The sequence below is a fragment of the Camelus ferus genome, chromosome 1 (assembly GCF_009834535.1).
Source record: "Camelus ferus isolate YT-003-E chromosome 1, BCGSAC_Cfer_1.0, whole genome shotgun sequence".
Taxonomy (NCBI): Eukaryota; Metazoa; Chordata; class Mammalia; order Artiodactyla; family Camelidae; genus Camelus; species Camelus ferus.
In genome coordinates, this window is record NC_045696.1 from 94,655,930 (window position 1) to 94,682,013 (window position 26,084).

Sequence of the window (26,084 nt, forward strand, 5' to 3'; positions counted from 1 at the left end):
TCAGAAGGAAGTCACTAAATGCCTCTTAAAAAAATCCTTGACGTAGTATTTGATATATGTTTTCAGAATTTTCAACACTTTAGATCTACAGGAGCAACTAAATTTACAGAAATGAAGGAATGAACCTTTGCAAAGGCATAAATTGGAATAATTTCTCCTAATTTCTATATTTAGCGTACATACACTGCCTTCCAAATGAGTTTCATACTAAACTTAAGTGGGATCATGAGTGAACAAAATGGCCCGAGGACCAAACCCAGGCAGAACTCTCCATTCCTTGTCCATGCTGGAATTCTGAGATGTCGCCTGGGCAAAGGACACAACATTTTAAGGCAAGATATGTTAACACAGCTTTAAAGAAACCTGTGGCCTGTAATTTCTTTTGGTTTCCTCTACAGAATAAATCTGTCAAAAGACGCTTCAGAAGATTTCATCTATACCTGTTGGGCCTAAGGTATATCAAGTGCTCTCGACAGCCAGTTGCACAACTTTTTTTATTTGATGGAGGTTATATTAGTAAAGCGGCCCTTAAGAAAAATAAAATACAAAATAAAAAGCTCACACTGCCTCCTGCTGTTAGTAGGAAAACTTCAGAGGTCAAAATGGTCCACAAACTGCACAGTGTAATGAGAGCAAGAGGCTTGTCTTAGTTTTTTCTTTTTCTCTTCTTTTGTAACCTAATGATCTATTTCCAAATCAAAGCCTTTAGGGTGGATACTGTCCACAACCCATACAAATGTACTGCAGGCAACACTTCTAGGTAAGACATCGGAATTGCAAATTATCTTCCCCAAGCATGCTTTTGACTGTATGTGATGTAATCTAAACAAAACAAAACAAACAAACCAGAAGGAGAAGAAGAAATAAAGAAAAGAAAAAGGAAAATTAAAAGCACTTCTTTGCCTGGCCAGGTGGATGGTTACTTTCCCACATCTTAGCAGTTAGTTTCTCCCCGTCCCTACCTGAGACAAACTGCTCCAAGGCAGCAGAACAGATTCAATATCCTATTCATCTTGTAATCACAGGGTATGGTCTTACCCCAGGGCATCCTCACCTTGACTTTTTTCCATGTTTAAGGAGTTGGGAGTAATGTCACCCAACTTGTCACTGAGACACTTCTTTCTTTAAAATTTGACAAACCACTCCTGGGGGCACCGTGCACCTACCTGCCCCTGTCCTCCTCAGCCATGATACTGTATTAAATCACTGAATATGGAAACAAAAACACAAACAATAGTTTTGGATTTGTTTCTTTAAAAATGACAACTGTATTCAAAAATCTTAAAATGAAGAGACAATGATTAAATGAGTGTCTGGAATCAAAAATTACAAGTTGTTAGAATTCTCATGGCACATCACAACAGTAAAATTTTGCTCTTGGCTTCTGGAGGAACACCCTATAACAGAATATCAAAACTTAAAAAAATAATATAAAAGGGGCGCTAAATACCTGGACATTGGAACAAAATGAAGCAAAACAAAAATAAAAACAAAAAAGAAAGGAAAAAAAAAAAAACAACCCAACCCATTGCAAGACAAGTAAAAGGCTGGAAATAATAAAGAAATTCACCAAACAACAGGCCCTATTGTCCTGGCTCCTTCAGGAAGATTACTGAAAGGAAACTGGGAAGTGGTTTGGGGGAACAGCAAATTCTGGAATCTGGTGGGAAGTTCACAGGTTGGCACCGGCTGGAACAGCTGAGTTTTGAAGGCACTCTGCAGACACAGGGGTGCTGGGGGCCCTGAATCACATTTGTGAAGTCTTTGTACTGTATTTTAAAGAGCTAGTCATCAAAACCTGTTACTGCCAACCAGTGAGAACAAAAAGCTAACTATAAACACACACACACACACACGCACGCACACACAACAGTACACACAAGAATGTGCAGATCTGTAACATTTTTTTTCACAGCTGATAAAAAAAAATACTACCGTTCTCCCCCAGACTCCCCTTTGATACAGTAGGTAAACAAAATAGATTTTTTTTTTCCACAAATATCAGCAGACACTTTCTGGCACCCCACACTGTATTGGCATCAGTGTTAACAGTCCCAGTTCAGATGTGCAATACTTCAGATTGGATACACTGTAACAAGAATCCAACTTTGCATAGACATCCTCAGAATCGCAATCAGTCACGGGGTTGCCCTTCCAAGCTGGCAGAAAAGGAACCCGATCTTAATTTCCAGTTACTCCTGGAAAACAAGGAAAAAACAAAAGTTTCTTCCTCTCCTCCTGCTCCTTCATTTGGTTCTCCGGACTTCCTTCCGTGTATTTAAAACTTGGAACTAGAAAAACGGTTGTTGACAGAAAAAAAAAAATCCCCCCCCTTTCCACCTTCTCCCCGTCCTCTTCCTCCCCCACCCCATTTTTTTCTTTCCAGGCTGAAACTTTCGCTGGCCGGTGTCAAACTGCCAGTACAGCGCCCTAACGGCTGCTTCAACGGGGAAATAATGCGTCAACCAAAATCAATGAGAAACGTACAAGCCGCAAAGAGCCACATTTCCACCGGGTCTCCGATGGTCAGGACGGGACACCCCCTCGGACACGGGGCAGAGGCAAGGGACTCGGCCATGGAGGCCAGCCGGGCTCCCAGAACACTCTGGCCAATGCAAAGTCGTCTCCAATCTCAAAGCAAGAAGAGAAATCACATTTAGAGAGTCGGGTGCGTTTGGCTTTTGTGCGCAGAGCGCGGCCGGCGCGCGGCGGCCGCGGGCGCCTCAGAGGATCACGCAGGCCGAGCAGCAGCCCTCGTCGCCGTTGGGCTGCGCCGCGTAGTTCATCTGCCGCACGATCTCGGCGAACAGCTCGTCCACCGAGGCTTTGTTTTTGGCAGACGTCTCCATGAAGGGGCAGCTCCACTCCTCGGCCAGGGCCTTGCCCTCGCCGTAGGAGACCTCGCGTTCGCCCTCCAGGTCCACCTTGTTGCCTACCAGGATCATGGGCACGCGCTCGTACCGCTTCACGCGGATGATCTGGTCCCGCATGGGCTTAATATCCTGGAAGCTCTGCTGGTTAACGAGGCTGTAGACGAGGATGAAGCCCTGGCCGTTCTTGATATACAGGTCCCGCATGGACGCGAACTGCTCCGTGCCTGCCGTGTCCAGAATCTCCAGCACCGACGGCGACGAGTCCACCTCGATCTCTTTGCGGTAGAAGTCCTCGATGGTGGGGTCGTACTTCTCGATGAAGGAGCCGGTCACGAACTGCACCGTGAGCGCGGACTTACCCACGCCGCCCGAGCCCAGCACCACCACTTTGTACTCTCTCATGGCTCCGTCGGCGCTCTCGCCGCGCCTGCCGCGGCCCCGTCGGGGCTGCGCGCCGGAGGAAGGCTGGGCTTGGTGGCTGGACTTCTCTCCTTCCTCAGATCCGCAGGAAAAACTCAGGAGAGGATGGTGGAGCAGCGCTGGGCGCGGAAATCACCGAGCGGGCGCCGGGCTGGCCAGTGGCGGCGGCGCGTCCCTAAGGCGCGGGACCGGGGCCCCGCAGCAGCCCACGGCGGCAGCGGCAGCTTGGGCGGCGGATCGGGAGGACAATGCCGGCAGCCGGTGCAAGGCGACGGCTGCAGCTTCTCGCCGCAGCAGCCCGAGAGGACGAGGAGGCGGCGGCGGCGGGCTGCGGAGGCGGCTGCTAATTGCGCGCCGGACCAGGACGCGCGTGGCATGAGTCCCTGCAGAGCGTGCGCCCACCGCCACGGCCCATCGAGCTCTCTCCCGCAGCCTCCGCGGGGCGAGGGCTTCCTACTCGCCGCGCGCAGCCCGGCCCGCCCCGCCTCGGCGAGCATGCCCAGTGCGCCGCCGCCGCCGCCGCCGCCGCCGCCGCCGGCCGCGCCAGCCGGATCCCCTACTCCTGGTTTTCCGGGGGGCCGGGAGGGGGCGGGACTAGGGGTGGAGCTCGCGATTTGAGTCCGGACTAGCGGATTCCGGAGAGGCGCGAGTCTAGGAGCTGGATGAGAAAAGTGTTGGGGTCAGTAGGCGTTTGAGATCGGCTGGGAGAGCTCCAGTGGGAGGATGGAGGCCGCCTTCTTTCGAGGCTCTGGGGTTCGTGCATAGGGGCTCCGGCTCCGCAAGAAAAGGGTGGGCGCAGCGGGCCACCCCGGGAGTGAAGTGGCCTGGGCTCTTGCTCCCCCCATTATCCAAAGCCCGTGAACTCCACTCCCTGAGCTTCTGGTGGTTGTGCGTCCTCGGGCCGTCTCCAAAGGAATTTTGGGTGAATGACTGGAGGGCGGAGCACCTTCCCCCACCCAAGGCACAGCTCTTTCTACCCAGCCTTCTCTGTCTGACTCTTTCCACACTTCATCCCCAGACAAAGAAAACAGGAACACTGGGCCTGAAACCCTGTCCCCACGAGGGAAGGGGTAGTCTCCAGCGACCGGAGCCCTCTCCCGGCTAGGGCTCGGCGGACCCCACCCACCTCCCCACTTGGCTAGGGCCAAAACCCGGAGAGCAGATCGCGTCCTGACCCAGAAGTGGCGGCGGCGCCTGCAACTAGTCGGGGCATGCTCAGTGGGCTGAGCAGGTTTTGGGGCTTGAAAGTAGGAAGCCTGTGCACCGCACACCCACACTCCAGCTCAAATTACCTCTCCCAAGCTCAGGACCCATTGGTCCCGGGGCCCAAATCGCACACCCTCGAATGTCCTCCCATTGGTTACTGCCAAGGATTTTTCAGTTTGGGCTGCTTCATTGGCTAAAAAGTAGCCTCCGCTGGTGATTGGTTATTTATAGAGATTGAGTTGAGAGGCGGAGGCACAGCTGTTCTTTCTCTGCTACTCCCCCGCCCCCTTCCTCCCACTTCCCCAACCTAGTCGTTTTGAAGCTAAGAGTGAAAAAACAAGAGGAATTTAGGCGGAGAGCTCGGAGCTAAATATAGTCCTTTGTTGGTATTTTCGAGAGAGTCTGACTTCTCAGTGCCTAGTCACGACTGTCCGTTAAAGGGAGCTGGTTACAGTTCTTGGTCCTCAAGAAACAGCAAAGTTTCCAAATTTTTTCTTTTCTTTTTTGCAGGGAAGGGGAGGGGCTAGGATGTGGAAGTGGGCCACTCTGAATTCATCTCACCCGGGGGTGGGGGTGGGGGAATGCCCAGGCTTGCCTTTAGAAAAACGTCTTTGCTTTGGGGCGGGCATTCGTTAGACTGGGCTCGGCTCACACTCAAGGGAGGTACCAGAGAGATGCCTCGACTTGCTCGAGTCTCTCCCTCCTCGCGGAGGAGAGATGTCAAGACCTGTCAAAAGACTGAGCGACGTTAGCATGAGCCCCAGGGCGAAAGGGTGGGAGGGGACCAAGCTGCGTCAACCCTGGCTCCGTATCCTGCCTTTTTTATTCGATGCCACTTCCCACTGGTTTAACCGTCCGCATCGGAGGGATAAACCAGGCCGTGTGCTAACTCTTGGTTTCAGTTCCCTAGTCCCGCGGTGACTCACGGTGACGTTTGCGAGTTAACCTTTTACGACCCCCCAGCCGTAGCTCGCAGAGTGCAAGGCTGCAGCGTGAAGTCCTGGCCAAGGGACCCGGCAGGTCTCGGGCAGCAGCCAACGCTTTGGGTAGGGTGGGTGGAGCCCATCTCTGCGCCTGGCCCCCCTATTTAGTGTAGAGAGGGGCTATCAGAGTGCTTGGCTTTAGTTATGCTAATATAATTCTCCAGAAACCTTTCAAGGCAGATTCACCTAATACAGCTGGAGAGAACCTCACCTTTACCCAGCGTTTAATGTCTGCCAGGCGTTTTATATAAGCTATCTTATTTACTCCTCATAAAAATAATTATACCTATTTTGAGGATGAGGGAACGGAGCCCTTAAGATGTTGGGTAACTGGCCTGAGGTTACACAGCTAGTGAGTGTCCACGCTAGGATCCCAACCCAAGCGTTTCGCTGCAGAATCTGGTCTTGTAACCATCAGGCAATACTACCTTCTCACCAGCAGGTTCCCAGATTTTACTCTGTTTTAGGTTGAATCCTGAGGTAGTGTGATCACACTGGCTCTTAAACCTAAGCGAGAGGGACCTCTGCCCACGGCCACCCTAGGGCTCTCATCTGACAGTGCCCCTTCCCACAGGATCAGGGAGCTTGAACCTCGAGACCATGCCCCAGTCAGCATTCTGGAATCCCCTGCCTAGTGTACCGAACCCTCTTTCAAGATCTGCTTGGACCTCTAAACTCACTCCTGAGTGCAGGTATGGGTTTTTCTTGGAGTGTGGATGGTGCTTGGACCTCAGGGCTGAAAGGTGTCCTCCTAGGCACTTTGGGCTCATCCTACGCGCAGGAAGAGGGGTCCCTTGGAGTCCACTTTCCCTTCCCTATCGGCTTCCAGCCTGGACCTTGGAAGAGTCCGAGAATTCGTGATTCACACTTGACCATCCAGGTCCTTGCAAAGAATTATTTGTCAAGGTGGGAGGATAGACCATATTTTAACAGCTTGCTATCTTGATCTATAACTGAAATACTTAGGTGAATGCTGTGTAGGCCTGTTTGTCCTCTTGCCCACAAACAGGTGTGGTTCTGAGTGTAATACAGTAGAAGATGTTTTGCCCTTACAGGCCAGGTTCCAATCTCAGGTATTGGATATCAGGTATTTTCTGTGACCTTCGGCAAGCCCCTTAGGTGTTCCTGACCTTAGTTTCCCTATCTGTAAAGTGGTGATAATAAAATCTGCCCCACCCACCTAGCCACCTGAGGAACCCTGGAGAGAATCTAATGACCAAATCCCTCGTTTTACATCAGAGCGAGCTGAGCAGAATTAGAACCCTGGTGTCCCGGTTACCTTTTGCATGGTGCCAGCCTGTCTTCAGGGATCCTAATTATCAGATCATGGATGGAAGCATGTTTTTAAGGTGGCAGTGCCCCATAAATCCATGATGATTACAACCCAGGTGGCCTGACAGCCCTATCTGGAAGATATCATCTTCAGGATTCTGGGTAGCCCTGGGAATTTTTGAATCTTGGTGGCCTCTTGGGTACCAAAGAGCTGCCACACTTTGAATACTTTCTATTATGGATTCCTTGATAGCAATTTTTTTATTACACTCAGATGGTCTCCCACAGAAAGATTTCCGCTGGGGCTTTGGGATTCAAAATGAAGTAATGAATGAAATTCCTGATGCATAAATGTTTAAAGTTAGTCACTTCCTCCTGTGAAATTTGTTAGGAGTCTTTCATGTACCTCACTTACAGTATGACTCATAATCCTGTACCATATCCAAGTATCCTGTCCCGTAATTATGTACATGTCTACATTTTGTCACCCTAAGCACCCTGTGAACTCCTTGAGTTCAGGGACCGTATCTGGTTTGTCTTTGGAGCCACCTCTGTCCCTCATAACACCTGGTGGAGTGCCTATGTAGGAGGCCCTCAATTAATTACTTATGAGTATATGAATGGCATTTTATCCCTTTTCCAAACTCTCTTTGTGATAAAAGATATATTAATTCTTGGTGAGACATAACATTTTCTGGATCCTTAGAAAAATCATACTAATGTTTCAGTCTCTCTGGGTCATAAAGATGCTGGGGTGATAAAGTCTACCCTTATATGGGTGAAAACACTAAGTCAGTGATCTCTGGGGCAGGGGGAAATACCAAAGCACCCAGTGGATAAACCCTTTCTTTGAAGAATACTTCACATTTGCAGATGACATGAAAAGGCATGTCTAGAAAACAATCTGAAGTAAAAGTTACCAGGTTAAGGAGTACTTAATCTTCGGTATTGACCACTACATAAACAATGTTCACTTGCTGGCCTTTGCTCACACCGAGAGCCACTGTGACACTGGTGCTGGGCCTTCAAAGAATTAGAGGGTTTGCTACAACATGAGTCTTTTAAGTCCTCCAGAAAGTAAGTGCCCACCTGTCCTCTTCATTTATACAAAGAAGAGGTTTATTTAATCATGTTCATACTTTTAGCTGGTGTCACCTACAGGTAAACAAATAATTCTAAAAAATTCTCCTAATTTTGAAAATATCAAGGGTAAATTGAGGGTGACCATGTATCATTATTTTGAAGGGAAGTATTGGCATAAGAGTAACTGTGCCTTGCAGCGTTCTCAGTAAATATTTACATAACTGAACATGTTATAACATAATCAGGGATCAGTAGGCTTAGGGTATTTTATTTTAAAATAGTCCCCAGTAATACCCCTTAAAAGATTTCAGAAGTCAACCAAAACACCATCATTTCATACTCTTCTTATTGTACTTTGTGCAGCCAACTTGTAGGAACAATGGCTTGTACAACTTGTAAAGAGATTTTGTATCTTTATACCTTAAAAATGTCCTAAAATCCTACCATGGTAACTAAAGAGAGACTAGTTCTATAATTTCACTGTCTGCCTCTATCACTTGTACTCTGATTGATTCCTTTCTCCTTTTTAAATGATTTTTCAAAGGAAAGTATAAGAGAGTCTTAAATTTTATATTAAATAACTTCTTAAAATCATTCCAGCTTTTTACAAACTTTTTGATAGGCCCAAACAAAGAAATAGAAGAATCAAAATAGCTATTAATCTCAAGGCTGTTTATCAGATTAGAATTGAATAGTGATCTCAACATACATATTAATACACTGTGTTATTTTTGGTAATAAAAACCACTCATGTCTCCATACAGATGGTACCATGGGCTGAAGTGTCACACACATCTAGGCTAATACCACACAGCTCCTCAGTGGATTTCAGTTCTATCAGAAACTTTCACTAATGGTTTGGCCTATTTTTGTTCTTTTACCTTATTTTTAAAAAAGAAGAAAAATTAAAAGTCTCTTCTAGGTGACCTGACCTTCTCTATTAGGACTTAGATTTGCCCGAGACCCTGTTCTGCAGAGAAGAGAACACGGGTGGCTCAGAGCGCCACTTTCATGTGATGAATGTAATCTCACGCAAGGGAAATTTCCAAGAGATTTCATTGATCCTGCTCTTCTTAGTTGAAAGCGCAATTTCACATCTTAGCCTGTTCAAGATTTGTGTCTTCAGGACCTGTGTTCCAGAGAAACAAATACAGCCAGAATGGGAGAAATGTCTTAGCTCCACTGAAAAGAATTTTTCTCTTACTTGCTTTTTTGGTCACCAACCACCAGATTAAAGGATTCCCCCCTTTCTCCTGCAGGGACAATAATCCAGCACTTCCCCTGATGCCGGGGGAAGCCTGTCACTCCTTTTGCATCAGTGGCTCCAATGAGTCCTTCAGACTTTGTGGTTTTGATGGAGACAATGAGAGTCTATGCTGAGGGAAAGGACGTTTCCTTTGTAAATTATTGTCAGCTGTGGGCTTTGGTTAAGGAATCTGCCACGGGGGGTTCTGTTTTACTGGCAGTTATACTGTCTTGTGATGGGGAGTTACAGAAAGGATCTGTGGTGGTGGCTTAGGAAGATAACCCTCAAAACTACAGAATTCAGTCTATTTAAATAATTTTATGATTCTTATATTCAATTCTGTCATGGAAGTTTGTAACTCTTCTGAAATTTTTTACCTGTTTTAAAACTTGCATGTAAAAGAAAGATCACTGTCCTATTATTCAACTATTGTAATGTGAACATATTATCCCCAAAGTAAAAAAACCAAAGCCTTTCTGGTAAGGAATTTATCTCCTTAAAAAAACCTTATTACCTTGTAGAATATAGCTGTATGGAATTAAAAAGGAGTGCTTCTGGGAAACAAATCTTTCTGTGTTTCATATAAGCTTAATATTCTAATCAAGCAGTTGGCAAACTTTTTTTAGGAAAGGTCCAGATAGTGAATATTTCAGATTTGGCAGCCCTTACACCTCCATTGCAACTATTCAGTTCTGCCCCTGTAGCCTGAAAGCAGCCATAGACAATATGGAAATAAATGGGCATGGCTGTGTTCCAGTAATCTTTACAGAAGATTCTTTACAGAAACAGGTGGTGGGCTGCCTCTGGCCCGCAGGCTCATGGTTTGCCAATCTCTAAACCATGTATTAAGAAAAGATCTTCTTTTGTTGCTGGAGGCCAGAAGTTCTTATAAGCAAAATGAACTACTAATCTGTCATTGGATATCACCATAACTTTTGACCTTAATCTATAGTAAATTATTACTCTAATAGTAAATATTTCAACAGATATGATATAATTCTATGTAATTTATGAAATATTCAGATTTCTATTTACACATGTAATATAAAATGTGTTCTCAGTAGTTAGTATCACCCATTTTTATTAGACTTCTCAACTCTTTATTATTGATTTGTAATTGTTGATTATATATTATGGTGATGTTATATAATGATAAGGATATTATCCTCTGTTAATCATATGGTTTGCAAATAACTATTAGTTTGTTATTAGTCTTTGTTTATGCTTTCTTTTTTTATTAACATTTAAAAAAATATTTCTATTTTGAACTTACTGATCTGTTTTCCTTTTTGGATTTTCTTTGCGGATTTCATGTCACAAATAGATGTCTCACAGTCCAAGACATTTTATACAACTACTGTTTTCTTCTAGCATTTTTAAGGTTGTATTTTTTATGGTTGCATGTGGCTTGTTTTCCAGCTGAAATATAATTCTGTAAATTATGCAGTAATGATTCAAGGTCAGTAAAGGTGGAGAAATCCAAGCAATAGGATGTCCACTAAATAGAAGTCATTGAGGAGAAGGCAGGGGAGGTGTCTGAAAACTCTGGTGGGAAGGCTGGGGAAGTATCTTTCTTCCTAAACAGGACAGAAAAAAAGCCAAGAGACCTGAAAACTGGAGCTGAGAAGGTGAAACTTTGAGAGAGCTCAGGCTGCAAATAACCTTCTATCTGTAAATAAAAATGGCAAGGCACCTGTGGAAAGGGAGGCCAGGTGTGGGTCTGGGAATAGGAGTAGAAATGAAACTGTTTCTAGCAGTGACTGTGCAGCACACAGCATGAAGTTGCTAAGCTGCTAAATTTGGGATACATAAATTTATGAAGATGCCAGTTCTGCTTTTTTTTTTTAATTAAGAAGGATATTGATAACTCCTCTTAAATCTGTCCAACCAGATTGTGCTAAAATTTCTGAAGGATTTTTCTCAATGCATGCACATAAATAATTAAAAAATTAACTCCACATCTCCCACCTGCCCATACCCTTAGTGAATATACACACACAGATCTGTGACTTATGTGATTAAAAATTCCATTACTAACGGGAAATTAAATGAACTCAATAAAACCCTCTTACTTATGTAGTCTCTTGAGTTTCTCTTTCTATTTTATGCTAAATTACAATAAAACCTTGGCTACCTAACCTCAGAGAATGAGTCGTTTTGAGTCGCTGAGTATTTGTCTAGGAAAGGTTGCTGTTGTATAGGATGTTCTGTCACAATAAGAAAGATAATTTATATTCTTTTCATTAGGTAAGTAGTCTATGTTTACTATAAAAATTTGGAATGTATAAAAAAGCAGAAAGAATAAAATAAAAATAACAAATTACCCCCAAACAAAACCTTAACACTTTCGTTAATATTCTTCTTGTGTTTTATCATAAAGTTATTTTTAAAAAATAGGAAACTACTTCTAGTTTTCTCATGGCTGTTTTAACCTACAGCTTAAGGCAGGCCTCTGGTATTCTGTAGACTGATCGAATAAGACAGCTATCTTAAGTACTTATTTATCGAAGAATTTTCCTCTCTTATTTAATGGGTTTTAATGGGAATATTTGTGTCTTGTATGCTCATGTTGTCCAGGAAGTTCTTTCTTGATCAAGTCCCCCAGGACAGCCTGGCTTGGGGTTGTCTGCCTGTTTGTTCTGAAGGTGGGACGTGGCATGTTCAAATTCATGACCTCTGGGGCAGCGGCACCGAGAGGCCGGTCTGCATCATTAACTAGTGAATCAAGGGCTTCAGCTGCATTCTCCCAAATGTTTTTGTCCCACTCCAGAGAGGATCTTCCTCTTTGTGGCAAGCAGTGCGGTTTGATGTGTCAGCACCACTCACAGCCAGGGCGGTGACTTCTGCATCATTAACAGGTTTGTGTTTTCTTTGTCACTTTGCACCCAGGCTCACATCTCACTTACCCAAAGTTCTTCCTGAGACTTAAAAGAAATCTGCCCCTCACTCTTTCCAAAATGTGTCCTTGCAGCATGTTTGGGAATTGACTTGTTCTCAAGGCTGCAAATTCTTTATCAGAAAAAAAAAAAAAAAAAAGATAATTTTGCTGACTTGGTTTCAGGCTGAAATGTTCTCTAAATGGTTCCCAGCATTTGATTTGAATAGAATACCAGGCATAAGCAATATTTCAAATTGTATTTTCATTGTAAGAATGAAATGGAAATTCCTGAATATTACATGCCTGATAAATCTTTCTCATTACATCTCATACGTAGTAAAATTTCCTGTCTTGAATAACACGTTTTCTATAGGCTGACCCAGGGAGTTAATATTCAGTGGCCAGGAGATAGAAATAATGTTCACAGATACCACTGTATTTCCTCTGGGTGAGCTGAATAATTGTGTGGAAAACAGAGTAGTTTTGTTATCCTGAAGTAAAGCCTCTGCTTCCGAAAAGATCCTTCATTAAATGTAAATAAAAATGGTGGGAGGAGGTTGGGTGTTATAAGACAGACGATCTTTGATTTTCCGAGCACTATTTGTACAGTGTAAGCAACAGGTTACATTCTGGGATGCTTTAGAATCATGCCATGTAATCTCCCACGTATTCAACTATCCGCCTCTTCTTATTCTGTTTAATTCAGATGAACTTTTATCAGAGTGCATGTTAAATTAGGCCAACTTTATATGACTTTAAGGTCTCAAGAATTACAGCTTGAGTGCTGCAATACAGCTAAGGTGCTGCATTCTAAGGTACAGGCAAGCCAGGGAAGGGAAGGTCCAGGACCCATAAATCGGGCCAGTAAAGGCACTGTTCTGTAAGGGACCAAGTTGCCACTGGAGAGGTAAGAGAAGAGATCATTGAGGGTCATAAATGTGATTTAAGGACAGCAGAAATCACCAGAGAGAAAGGGAGCTGCCTGTCCAATGTAGTGTCTACCCTTGGGACTATCCCAAGAAGGGCACCTAGAGGAGCCGTCTCTGGGCCACTGCAATGGCGATATGCCAGCAGCATTCCTTTCGGGCCTCCTGCTCCTGCAACATCCGATGCCAGGGCCTATACAGCTTTGGTGGCTGCAGCAGCCTGAGAGCCTGGGGTAGACCTCCGCCCACAGCAGCATGCATCCTCCTCAGCAGACAGCAGCAGAGTAACAGTCACTTTGGGCGCTGGAAGCTGCAGCTCGATGCAATCAGCTGACACAGGAGCGAAAGGAATGGTCCAACCCACAGGGCGGTCAGAGAGGCTGCTCAGGGAAAGGGCAGGGGAGACACCCCTCAGGGGTCTCAGGGCTATTTGCCAGGAATTGAGGAGGTCTGGACTTCCTGCACTGTTGTTAGAGACTAAAGCAAAATACTACTAATAAGATAAATGACCGTGATTGTCTTACTTCTCAGCTGAGTATGTAGGAATTCAGGTTACATGGAAATTGTTTAGAAATAGGTTTTTCTGAATGAGCCACAAAACTTAGAACACCCACTCTTTCCCTCAGGATTTTCTGTCTTTCTTTGTAGTGTCATCTAATGTTGCCTTATCCTACCAGAATTAGGAGTCCTTAAGGCTGCATTTAACTGGAAACCCAACTAAGGGTGGTGGGGCTAAACAAACAAAGGTTTATTCCTTACTAAACAAGAAGTCTGGATTGGAGTTCTTCTGGCCTAGGTTCAATAGCTCAGGAAAGAGACATGCAGTCCCAGAAATCAAGTCTGTTTCTGAGGCAGGAAGAAGGTGAGGATGGGAGAGTGGGCCAAGGATGCGCCAGGAGTTTTTGTTCTATCAAGAAACAAAACCTCAGGAGACTTCCAGTTAAATTTCCTTGGCCAGAGCTGCATAGAATATTCTTCTAGGTACAAGGGAGGCTGAGAAAATTTGTAATCAACTAATCTACCTTTTATAGTGGAGGAAACAAGGGAGAAATAAATGGAGAATTGTATTAGGTGAGCCAGCCCATAGTGTTTACCCCAAACACCAAAATACCCTTTAGAAACTCAGAATTTTTCAGGCAATTGAATTTTCACATAATTTTTTAATGCCTGTTCAATAAATATTGGGTGAGAGATAAGTATAACCTCTTTTCATTGAAAATCACATTAAAAAAGCTTTATTTGTTTTCATGTTTGGCAGTGTATATGATGTAAAGTTATGGTTAACCCAACCTTTTTTACACAAAAATCTGCAAAAAAAATTTTTTTGCATTGATGATTACTGATGTCCAACAGCTCATAAGAAGTAGAAAGAGTGCTGGCATTTTAGTCCGACAGACTTACTTTCAGGCTTTGGGTCAGTCTCCTTCTAGCTGTACAACTGGACAACTTATTTAATTTCTGAGGTAGCCCGTCTCCAAGATGGCTCCCACCGTTCCCATGTCCTGGCACTCACAGCCTTGAACAGTTCCCTCCCACAGCGATCAGGGTTGGTCTGTATGACCAACAGACCAGAAGTGATGGTATATCGCTTCCAAGGTTAAGTTATAAAAGACTGCAGCTTGGGTCTTGGGCTGTCTCTCTTGAATTTATCACTCTGAGAGAAGCCAGCTGCTGTATCTTTAGGACAACCAGGGGACCTTTGGGAGAGGCCCACTGACTGGGGACTGAGGTCCTTACTCCAGCTGCTGTGAGAACTGAGGCCTACAGGTAACCAAGAAGGCAAACCTGGGGGTTAACTCCCCAGCGTTGAGATGACTGCCTTCCCAGCTTGACTGCAACCTCATGAGAGGCCCTGAGCCAGACCTGTCCAGCTAAGCTCCTCCCAGAGTCTAATCCCCAGATACTGTGAGATAAAAAAAGTTTCTTATTTTAAGCTGCTAACATTTTGAGTAATCTGTTATACAGCAAAAGATAACTAATGCAACTTCTTTAAACGTCAATGTTATCATTTATAAACTGGGGGTATAAGTGGTGATTGTGAGGCTAATGATAATGTTCAGGAAACAGTTCTTGTAACATAATGAGGTCAAAGAAAATGTTAATTTAATGAATACTATTTGTTTGTGATCATTTCTACATGTTTACCCTCTTCAGAACTCTTTTTTTGTTTGTTTTAGATGAGCATAGTTTTTTAAAAAAGTCCTTGCCCTTTGCTTTTCACTCGTCCTGGAATGCATGTCATTGAACATAGTGGGCTCTGTCGCATGACCTTAGCACCAGGGATGGTTTCGTTAGTTAAGGTCACTTGTGTTTAATAATGAATGCCTTTCCCAGAATGCTGAACTGTGGGGCCTGATGGGTCTTTAGTGGGTTACCAACTAAATAAAATATCACTCTATTGCCATAAATAGGTCCTGTCTTGCACTAGGAGGCTGGTGGTGACTTTAACACGCCGCCCTCAGGGAACACACCCTCATTGCTGAATCACTGTGTCAGGAGCTCGTGGTGAAGACGACTGCTTGCCGCCTTCGGCAGAGTTGGCCAGTTTTATTCACTTTGTCTCTAACCCTTGCCCCTTCCCACCGCCCCATCCATTTTTCATCACAGCCTCCATGACCACAGCCCAGCTGCTGCAAACTTTGCTACACGGGCTCAAATAGTCTCTTCTGTTTTTCCTTTTCCTTTTTAAAAATTATTTTATTTCTCATCTCCTGCTACTTCAATACCTTAATTCATCTGTGCCCCAAAAAGTGTGCATGTGTATAAGTGTACCTATCACACATTTATGTGTGTATACATACATATAAATATGTGTGTATCATATACAATTAGAACACTTTTGTTTTTCTTGGTCAACACAGCATGCCAGGAATCATTTCTGGTTCGTGGCACCGCCTTCACTGTCATTTATTGCTGGATGCTCAGGGCTGGCTTCTTTGCCCCGAAGCGGGGTTTTTCTGCCATCGAGGCTGTTGTTTTGGATTTTTAAGTTTGTTCTGTATCTGCAGTAGTTGCAAAAGTCTGAGGGCTCTGAAATACTGGTTTCTAGAGGGCAGGGATTTTCCTGTAGTGTTATTTATGGGTCCCAGGCTCTCACACTGTAATTGTCCTCAAGCTCAGCCTCCCAACTTGTCTCTCTGCTTCCAGTCTTGCTCTTCCCCCATTGGTACCAACGCATCCTGCGTGATCTAGCAGATAGAGCTCGTTAAAAATATTACTGAGAAAATGAGTGAATCACAACATGACGACTCTGAAACGCATCATGTTGAGGGAAAAAAGCCAGACACAACAGAAGCCAGACTGTAGAAATCTATTTATATAATGTTCATAAAAGACAAAATTAAGCTATTTTGTTCATGCATGTGTAATTAGGGAATAAATTATAAAGAAAATAAAAAATAATGGTTTGCACTAGCGGGGAGAACAGTACATTTGGATGTGTTTCAGAATGATGGTTCAGACAGGAGAGGCTCCATAATTTGTGGGGCCCAATGCCAAAGGCAAAGGAAAGGTCCCTTGCTCAAACTTACTAAGAATTTCAAGATGCAACAACAGAGCATGGAACCGAGCAAGGATCCTGCTTAGTGCAGGGTTTGTGCCACTGCCCATGTTGCACCTCCATGAAGCCAGCCCTGATTTGAGAATTTCTGTGATTCTGATAATGCCTGCTTACTTGATTGACTGATTTATATTTGGGAGGAGAAGAGTCATACAGGTATTTGCTCCAGAAAAACCCTGAAATCAAGCATTTATGATATATGTGATTTTCTGTAAGTTTATTCTATTTTACAACTTTTTAAAAAATGCAGAAAAAAAAATCAGGACTGACCAGAGCACTTCCTGCTAAAAACCTAGAAGATGGCTTCCCACAGACGAAAATGTCTCTGCTGTGTGCTGTCTCCTGTACCCTCATTTGTTGCAGGGCCAGCTCAAGTGCCAGCTCACCTAGGAAACATCCTAGATTTCTTCCACAGAAATTCACCGTTTCCCTCCCTCTGTTCCCTTCACACCTTCTCCCTGTATTATATAGCACTTAACTTCTTGCCTCAAACCAGCGTTCTTTGAGGTGGTTGTTTGTTTTTTTTTTTTTTTTTTTTCCTGATGAACATGAAATCTTGAGGAAATACTTCAATCTTATTCATCCTTATCTTTGGGACTCCACAGGCATTAGATAAGTGATTGCTCAATTTAATTAAAGTTATGTCCAAAGATGATCGTAACCCATTATAAAACTCAAACACTCAAAATACCTACACAATGCAAGTCCTCACACTAAAGGTAAATGTTCTTCTGTAAACTAAGATATGTTCATTCACCTGGTGAAAATTTGAATTAGGTACCAAGTGTGTCATGATATCGTTCGACATTTTTCTGTTTCACATCTGAGATGAATCTCATAGCTATCTTTCTTAAGACTGCTTTGAGATCATAAGTTTAATATGCTATGGGGTATGCTTTATGTAACAGACACTTGGATACCATTTTTTTTTTTCACCAGAAACACATTTTAAAACAGTATTGCCCACTATTTTCTTTGATTTTTTCTTTTCTTTCTTTCTTTTTTTTGTTCCTGGCATATTTTTGCTCTAATACTTTAGGTTCTTCCGATAAACATGTTAATGTGACTTGGACATTTTCTTACAACAGACAGATGGGTGTGTTCTCTGAGTATTATTTCTAAAACGAAGAAAATGTTCCTCTTTACTAGCATCTGGGTAAGATTTGGAGTTCTGTTGCAGATTTAAAATATAGACAGAAGTAATCATCTCCCTTCCATGTAAGATGACTCTGCAAGTAATTTTTTTTTTTTGTATTTTTTCTCCTATGCCAAGCTTTGAAATCACAAATGAAGTATGGGTTCAGAAAAAAACACTGTATTTGGACATTTCTTTTCATCATTTATTTTTATGGACGTTATCCTGTCATACTACCCAGATGGCCAGGTTACAAGTCTGTGGTAACATAAAAGCCTTTTATATAGAAGTAAAACATTGATGAATAGACTTCTAAATGTATATACAAGTAAGTATATTTTATTTACCTTTACATGTAGTTTCACTCTACAATGCCTACCCAAATGAATTAGAACATTTGGCTGGCAAACATATGGGTATGCATTCAATGACACAGATATCCAGTAAAAACATCCAGTAGAAAAATATCTACCATTTCTACAGGGTAATTCATTTAAATCAACACAGAGATTTGAAATGATTCTTCTCTTCCTCTGCCAAGCAATCATACACAAGAGGGAAAAAATAAATCAACCCATCATTCTTTGCCAGAGATGATGGCCCTAAGAAAATGTGAAATTTCATTAAAGGGTTATTTATGCCATGTTTATGCCATCCCTTTTATAATATTTATCACCTAATTACTGGAGATCAATGCCACAAATGCAATGAAACCTATTTTTAAAGGATTTTTGCTTCAGTATTTGATTCCTTAATAAATCTCAATGTATGATACGGGGCTTGGGGGGCTCTTACTGCTTCGGTGCTTTTCATTTGTTGTTGCCTTTCTTGAGGTATTCTTTTTTTTATTTTAATTTTTAAAAATTTATTTTAATTTTGGAGGGGAGTTAGTTAGGTTTACTTATTTATTTATTTTTAGAGGAGGTACTGAGGATTGAACCCAGGACCTTGTGTATGCTAAGCATGCACTCTACCACCTGAGCTATACCTTCCCCCTGCCTGGGGTATCCTTATTCCAGCTCTTTCCATAGCTGGTTTTCTCTCATCCACTAAGATGTCACCTCTTCAGAGAAGCCATACCAAGCTCTAAGTTAACTGTACTCCCTTCTCCCTGAAGCATGTAGCCAGGTATTAATGCAAAGGACATGGCTTCCTCCATTTAGGCTGCTCTAACAAAATGCCACGGGCTGGGTGCCTTATAAAAAGCAAAAAGTCATTTTATCACAGATTTGGAGGCTGAGTCCAGGATCAGGGTGCCAGCATGGTCAGATTCTGGAGAAGACCCTCATCCAGGTCAGACTGCTGATTTCTCATTGTATCCTCATACGGTTGAATGAGCTAGGGAGCTCTGTGGGGTCTCTAATAAGGGCACTAATCCCATTCACAGGGGCTCCACCCTCAGGACCAAAGCACCTCCCAAAGGTCCCACTTCCTGATACTTTCACACTGGGCATTAGGATTTCAACATATGAATTTGGGGAAATTCAGACCACAGCAGGGCATGTGTATAAGCCAAATCTGACCCTTTTTTTTCTTTTGAACAGCCCATGAGCTAAGAATGGTTTTAACTTTTTAATGGTTAAAATAAATAAATCTTTCATGACATGAAAATCCTAGGAAATTCAAATTTTAGTGTCTCTATATGAAGTTTTATTGGAACGCAGCCAAGCTTTTCATGTATCTAGGACAGATAGAAGGACAGAATGAAGTGGTTGTCACAGAGATGATTTACCCACACACTGTCTCTTTAGCTTTTCACAGGAAGTTTGTCACCTCCTGATGTAGGCTATTTCAGCAAACACCTTGTTTCACTGCACTTATCAAAATCATAACCATTTTTAAGATTTATTTATTTATTATTTTTTGTTAAAATTATTTTTTATTTTATTATGAATGAAGCACAATATCTTTTCTTTTTTTTACATTTCATAACCATTTAAAAAAATTAATTCACCTGTTTATTTATAAGCCTCATGAGGATGGAGATGTTATCTTTCTTGCATATGTTCAGATCAGAAAGTACATGGTTGTACTATGAGGAACCTAATAAGTATTTGTTGAGTGATTATAAAAATTTAAAACTGGGACTACAGCTTTGGGATAAAGCCCCTTACCTTATTTCCACATCCCTTTATACAGATGAGGCAGAATGGAGGAAACCCATTTCTTACTACAAGTGAAAAAAGCCATTTACAAGGTTTCAGACCATGCACAGAAAGGCACACAGAACAGAAATAGCACTACTTATGGACATTAATTTTCCCGTGAGTTCTCTAATCTCTGGTTGGCTTCCAGAGCATGGCAGATGCTCGGCCCACATAGAAGCTGGGTGACTCCACCATGTGGTTTCACTCCTGCATCAAGGCAAGCACCCAGGAAGAGTGGCAACCTCCCCAGATTCCACGCCCAGGACAGGGCCTTCTCCTCCAGCAATGCATTTCATTGACTGATACCCTTTCTGCTCACTTGAAGGCCTTACACCACACCCTATTATTTGGAGCTGAACTGTTTCCTAGAAATGCCAGAGGTCTTGGAATTTAACTCTAAAATTCAGCTATAGTCAATAGGACACAAATGTGTCTTTTAACCCTAAGATTCAAGAGACGTCCTACATAGATCTGAGTCTCCAGAGCCCAGTTTCTCCCAACTTAAATGGGGTTTGAGCTTCCACATGTGCTAATGAGAGCATGCCCAAGTGCCCTTGCAGGCAGGCCCACACTGATTTCAACCGCAGAGTCCGGAGAGAAGGGTGACCTTGATGCCAAGGAAACTTGCTGTTCAAGAATCACAGGACACTGTGGATTCACTCTTTTAGGAGGAAGTTCCATGAAAAGAAAAAACTGTACTCTCACTCAAAGGATGACACGACTATGAAGTTGACCCTGCCCTGGTGAAATCCGGCTAATGCGTTGTGTTCTTTGGTCAGGAGCTGTGCTGGGGAGCAGGTCATGATAAAGAAAGGCTAATAAACTTAGGTGACTTATTTAAATTCACTTAAACATACAGCGTACTAGCTAGTCTTCCTGGTGCTGTCAGGTGATTCACTGGCCACGGTTTCATAAATGTATCTCTGTGGCTTCTATGGAGATTTGCTGCCTGTTTGTAAAACCATGACTTGTTTTCTCCATGTATGGCAGCATTTTAGTGCAAAGTGCATGTCTATCTTCAGTGTTCAGTGGGGAACGGGTGAGGGATGGTTCACCAGTGGCCTCTCCAAGAAGGTGACTGGCTATAAATCTGAATAATCTTTAAGAGCCCTAAAATGAATTTCATGCATGCATATAATAGAAGCCAGATCATCTCAGATAGATTCTCTGTTTTATAAAAGAAATCTGGCCCTTATTAAATGATGGGTAACTGAGAGAACCTTTGATTTGCTTCTACATATTCCCGTAGCCTTAAGAGTTTTATAACCTAAATCCCATTAAAAAAAGATACATATGTGTACTGAGGGGTAGAGAAACTTCTAGAACCTCACTCCAGATGTTCACACTTGAACTAAGTATATGACTTGTGAGATGTACAGTAATAAGAACTCTGGGCTTGATTTTAGGGAGGGGAGGAGGGTTGGCAGCACTGAGCACAGTAACTTTCTCTTGAGGAGTTGGGACATTTTCTCCTTGCGGACAGTGTGAACTGTGTTTCCCCTTTTTCTTTGGCCTCCAGGAGTTACATTCAGAACTCAACTTTAATTCTCAGCGTTTCCATCGTGTACAGCTTGAAGGCCGCCTGTCTGGGTTCTAACCTTTCCTGTTCAGTGTCCTGGAGATTAGGCATACCACACTGCCTCGCTGGGCCTCAGAGCTCTCAAAAGTAAGACAAAAGTGGTTTCAAAGCATTTAGGAGTGAGCCGTGTTCCCATGGCCACCTCTGGAGGGCAAAGCTCTGGGACTGAGGGTCGGCTGGCTCCAGTCCCAAAGCAAAGATGATGCCATTTCTGCTGGTTTACACCCTAGAAAAAGACTTCCTTGGAAAACGTTGGTAGAACTTGAAAGCTCTTGTGCCCTCGTCATTTCTGAAGCCTCTCTCAGCTTTAAAAACTTTTAGACTAAGATTAGGGATCAAAAGATGGGCATTCTCATTCAGGTTCTTCCACTAACCTGCTGTGTAATTTAAGCAGGTCACTCTTCCGTGCTGGACGTTTGTGTTTCTCATCTGTAAATTTAAGGGAATTGAATGCAGTGATTTGGCAGGTTGCTTCTGCTCTTAAAATGCTTTATCTCCTCTCTCCCTCTCACCTGATTTCCCAAGCATCTGCTCCTGTAGAATGTGGCCTCAGGCAGAGGGATCACAGGGACAGAAAGAGAGGAGGCTGACACAGTTTCCTCCCTGTTTTCTTTCCCACTGCTTTACATTGTGACCGGATTTATTTCAAGAAAAGCAAATAAAGAAAGGATAAGTAGAGGACTGGATAAGCAGAGACATAACATTTAACTCTGGAATCACTGTGAAACTGTTTTATTTGCTCAACAGAAGTTTCATGAAAATGACCTGAAAGCTACTGATAAAGGGCTGAGTCAGACTAGGATTACCTCACAGCATTGCAGTCTTACTTGTTTGCGGCCACGCAGACTGCTGACCTGACAGAACACGTTGGGGATTTCCTCCCCGCCAGCTTCCGCCTCGGTGACGCTTGGTCATGCTTTCCCTAACTGCCTGTCGGTTTCTGTAACACACCTTGTCGTGTGTGTCATAGGGGCCGGGCGGGGCAGTTTCACCGGACTTCTCTGCAAGAGTTTCCTTTGCTGAACCTCATACACTGTACCCTTGGGGCAACATTCTCTAAGTTACGACACAGTATCAAAAGGTTACGCCAAACTGTGTGCCTACTTCACTCTCTTGTAGCTCCGTGCATTCTTGTCCCATCACCACCAGAAGGGGGTGGGGGGTGGGGCAGATATTTGGGCTCCAGATGGAGTCTTAAGACTTACAAAGGGAAAGCTATTGACTCAGGGTTCTCAAGAGAGCCCAAAGGCACGCAGTAGGTACTGGCTCAGGCTTTAGAAGGGAAGGCCTGTACCAGTTGCTCCTATTGGTTATTACCTGGTCCACTCACATCTCCACACCCTCTGGCATTTGGTGAGATGTCAGGGTCTCTGACGTTCTTTCTAAATGTGCTTTAGGATCTGTCCTTAAAGGATTTTCCTCTTAAGAAGAGTTTCTTAGCTTTATCTCTAGTTCCTTTCTTCCCTTCAGCACCTTCTGTGAATTCCTTTTTGCAGATTACTTTTACCTCCAATTTTTTTTTTTTTTTGCCACCCATGATTAAATCTCACCACTCTTCCTTTAGTCCCATGATCACACAAGAGCACCCCTTTACAATATCGGTGTGGATATTACAGTCAGATTCACCCCATGCCAACAGAGTAGTGAGGGCTTTTCATAGACATTTGGAAGCCAGGTAGTAATTACAGAGGTGACTACCGGACGAGAAGTAGTCCAATGGAGCTGTAAACATTAATCACCACATCAGAGAAATAGAATAATTTCTTCCTCTTCTATATATGCACAGGCTCTGGGTGGTCACATTAACCCTTTCTGAAGTTTTCTCCCCTTAAAGATTGTTCCTGAGAATATTTACTTAACCTAGCTGTTCAACCAAGTTTAACAAGTTGTTCAGTGAACCTAATTTTAGTTTAAAAAGAGGAAATTATTAGATTGATTTACCTGCAAACTCTGACTTCCTTAAAATTGGGTTGGGACACTGATGACATTAAAAAATCTACGTATATATTACATCCCTCTATGGCATCAATTTGATGTGCAGTATTTCTCGAACACTCCAAGAACAAACTCTGAAGTTAGAGAGTTCTGCTGTATGAAACAATTAGAATTGTCTGCTTTAATTTTTTAACTTAGGGGTAAATTTTCTCCTGAAAAAGAAGAACTTATGAGAAGTGTTAACACTTTAGAAAGGAAAGCAGTACAAAGGTAAAACTACTTAGAAAATATTTCATTTACAAAATATTTCTCCTTAACTGCTTATACAAAGATGTTAATAGTCTATTAGAATACTCTGACTCATAGATATTCAGTATGGACATCGTTTAAACCATTACTACAAACTGTTGATCAAAGTATTTATTTATTCATTGGCCTAGAAGAAAGGGGCCCCAGGTTCTCCTCATTTGGGTAGCTCTGTCTGAGGGACTTCCAAATGGTTTCTGGCATCAGTCAATCCAGCTTCGGCTAGCAGGTTAGCCGGAAAATGGTTTCTAGTAGTGCTTTCAAGTAGTAGGTTTCAAAGTGAAAGGCAAGCTTTGACAACAGACATAAGAAGATAATTCCAAGAAGGGAAGATGCTGAATGGTTTGCCACACAAATACAATACGGCAACACTTAACACTGATCCTATGATCAATAAAAACTTGTTCATTAAGCAAGTGTTGACCATTGAGTGAATGGGCTCATTGAGACTGGTGAGTGCTGCAGAGCTCTGAGTCATTACCCCTTTAGTGGACCTTCAGCTCCTCTGCCTCCCTAATCCATGCTATCAGCTGTTACTGTCCTCAGCAGGCTCCTCCCTCACCTTCCTCTCCACGGCCAGGCTCAGTTCCTCTCTCCTGAGTTGTTATTGCAGCACCTGAGAGATAGATGACAGCTATAAGATAAGGGGGTGGGAAGGCAGGTAACTGCACATGGAAATCAGGGCTAGATGTACAGCAAGGAGAAGTTAGGAAGACAATTTAAAAACATACTCATTTTTCTACTTTAGGGAGACTCCACATAGTGCAGTTAGGCTTATCTTTGACAGGAAAATTTCCAGGAATTAATCTATTCCGTAAGAGAATTGGGACTCAAATGAGGTTAAAGCACTTTCCTGAATAAGATCAAGATGAGTCAACTAAAACACGATCAGCTCAACCAGGGAAATAGTCTAAATAGAGGTTCTAGTTGAAGAAAGGGATGGCCCAGAGAGTCATGAGGAGACCTTCGGAGTGCTCGACATGTTCACTATCTGGGGCGGGGTGACCATTATATGGGTATATACTAATGACCTAAATGAAGAGGTAAACTGAGGCAAGGAATTGCAATTTAGGAAATGCTTGCTGTTCCAAGTTACAGGTGAGCCCCTTGAGAGTTTGGGGTGGGAACAGGGGCTGTATTTATGGACAAGCAGTGCGAAGAGAGGAAAATCTGGCTAGAGTTTAAGCAGTAAGTTCATTGGCTCGAGGATGGGGAAGAGATTCTTGGCAGATGTTCATGGTTCAGGCGGTAAGTCTCGGTCTTTCGTAAATCCAGCACTTAAGGGAAATCAGCCAGTCAGTTCTCAAGCCCCGTTCTGGGGGTGGATGCCTGAGATTCTCCATTTCATATCCTTTGGTTCCATTTTTGTCGGTCTCATTTGCAAATATTTTCTCCCATTCTGTAGCCTCTGGTTCCATTTTTGACTGAAATCCTTCCACAATACATACGTTAATTCCACCTACGTTTACATTTAAGATCAGGTAACTTTAGTTTTTATTGTGATAGAGCATCTTTAAACAAGAATATAAGCAATGTAACATGAATGATGAAACAGAATCCCGACCAATTACGCCAGTCCTCTGAGAAGCAATGACAGGTGTAGTGATGACACCAATAAAAGAGCAGAAGTACACACCTTAGAATCTAGGAAAAACGGCCTGTAGTGACCCATAATTTGGTACCATTTTCTAAGCAATTTCTAAGATGGAGTGATGGTAACTGAGGGAACCTGATAGCCAGCGGTAGAGGGGAGAGAGGCAGTCTACCAACCTCTGTCCAGAGATCTGATTCTTCAGTTGTACCCTCAGCATTTCACCTCCCCATTCTTAATTAGTAAGTTTGTTTTCTGGTAGGTACAACTCGTTTGAGTCTGAATGGCTTCACGAGCAGGTTTTCGGAGTCTGCTTCCTACTCCATGAGGCAGTCTTCAAAGATCTGGAGGAACTGGGCTACTTCTAACTCCTGGACCCATAATGGCCTCACCAACCTGCAAGTTCCAGTGTGATCAGCCTTCCTAAGGTCAATGCCGAGGACTTGGGAAGGATGTGGGAAGGGAAAGAGGGGGCAGATGATGTGGAATGTCAGGTCTTTCTATCTTACAAGGGGGAGAAAAGATAAAACTAATTAAATCGGTGTTAAAAATGCAACTCTCTAAATTCACATTTTTCCTTCGTGAAGTAATATTGCTACAGACACTAAATATGTTTCAAAACACTTGCTGTAAAACATTTGGTAGGGTGGCGTTGCCCATTAAAAGGAATATAAAGAAAAGCATCTGGAAATATGTGAAGATGGACTTCATTTCAATATGTTTAAGATGTAATGGTTACCAGATGTCAGTTTTAAGGGATTTTTGAAAATAGTATCTCTGAAGGACTGTGAGTTCATTCACTATACACTTTAGAATTTCCTAGGACAAATTTTCTATCACTATTTAATTATGGAATTAATGAAGAAATACATTTTAAGTGTGTGTGTGTATAATGCCAAAAATAATACTAGACATCCTAGAATAAAACAAAATAAACCAAAATAA

At 43.0% G+C, this 26,084-nt stretch overlaps 1 protein-coding gene and 1 long non-coding RNA gene across 2 annotated transcripts; one reads left to right on the forward strand and one right to left on the reverse strand.

The window, feature by feature from the left end:
* Positions 1-668: 668 nt before the first annotated feature.
* On the reverse strand, positions 669-3,713 carry RAP2B (RAP2B, member of RAS oncogene family). The gene has a single exon (XM_032486004.1). It carries the CDS (start codon positions 3,273-3,275, stop codon positions 2,724-2,726), a length of 552 nt encoding a protein of 183 aa, XP_032341895.1. The 5' UTR covers positions 3,276-3,713; the 3' UTR covers positions 669-2,723.
* A 759-nt stretch (positions 3,714-4,472) lies between these two features.
* LOC116665697 lies at positions 4,473-25,677 on the forward strand. The gene is made up of 3 exons (XR_004322334.1): positions 4,473-6,174; positions 11,854-11,941; positions 25,402-25,677. It is a non-coding gene; the product is annotated as an uncharacterized LOC116665697 (long non-coding RNA).
* The last annotated feature ends 407 nt before the right edge of the window (positions 25,678-26,084 follow it).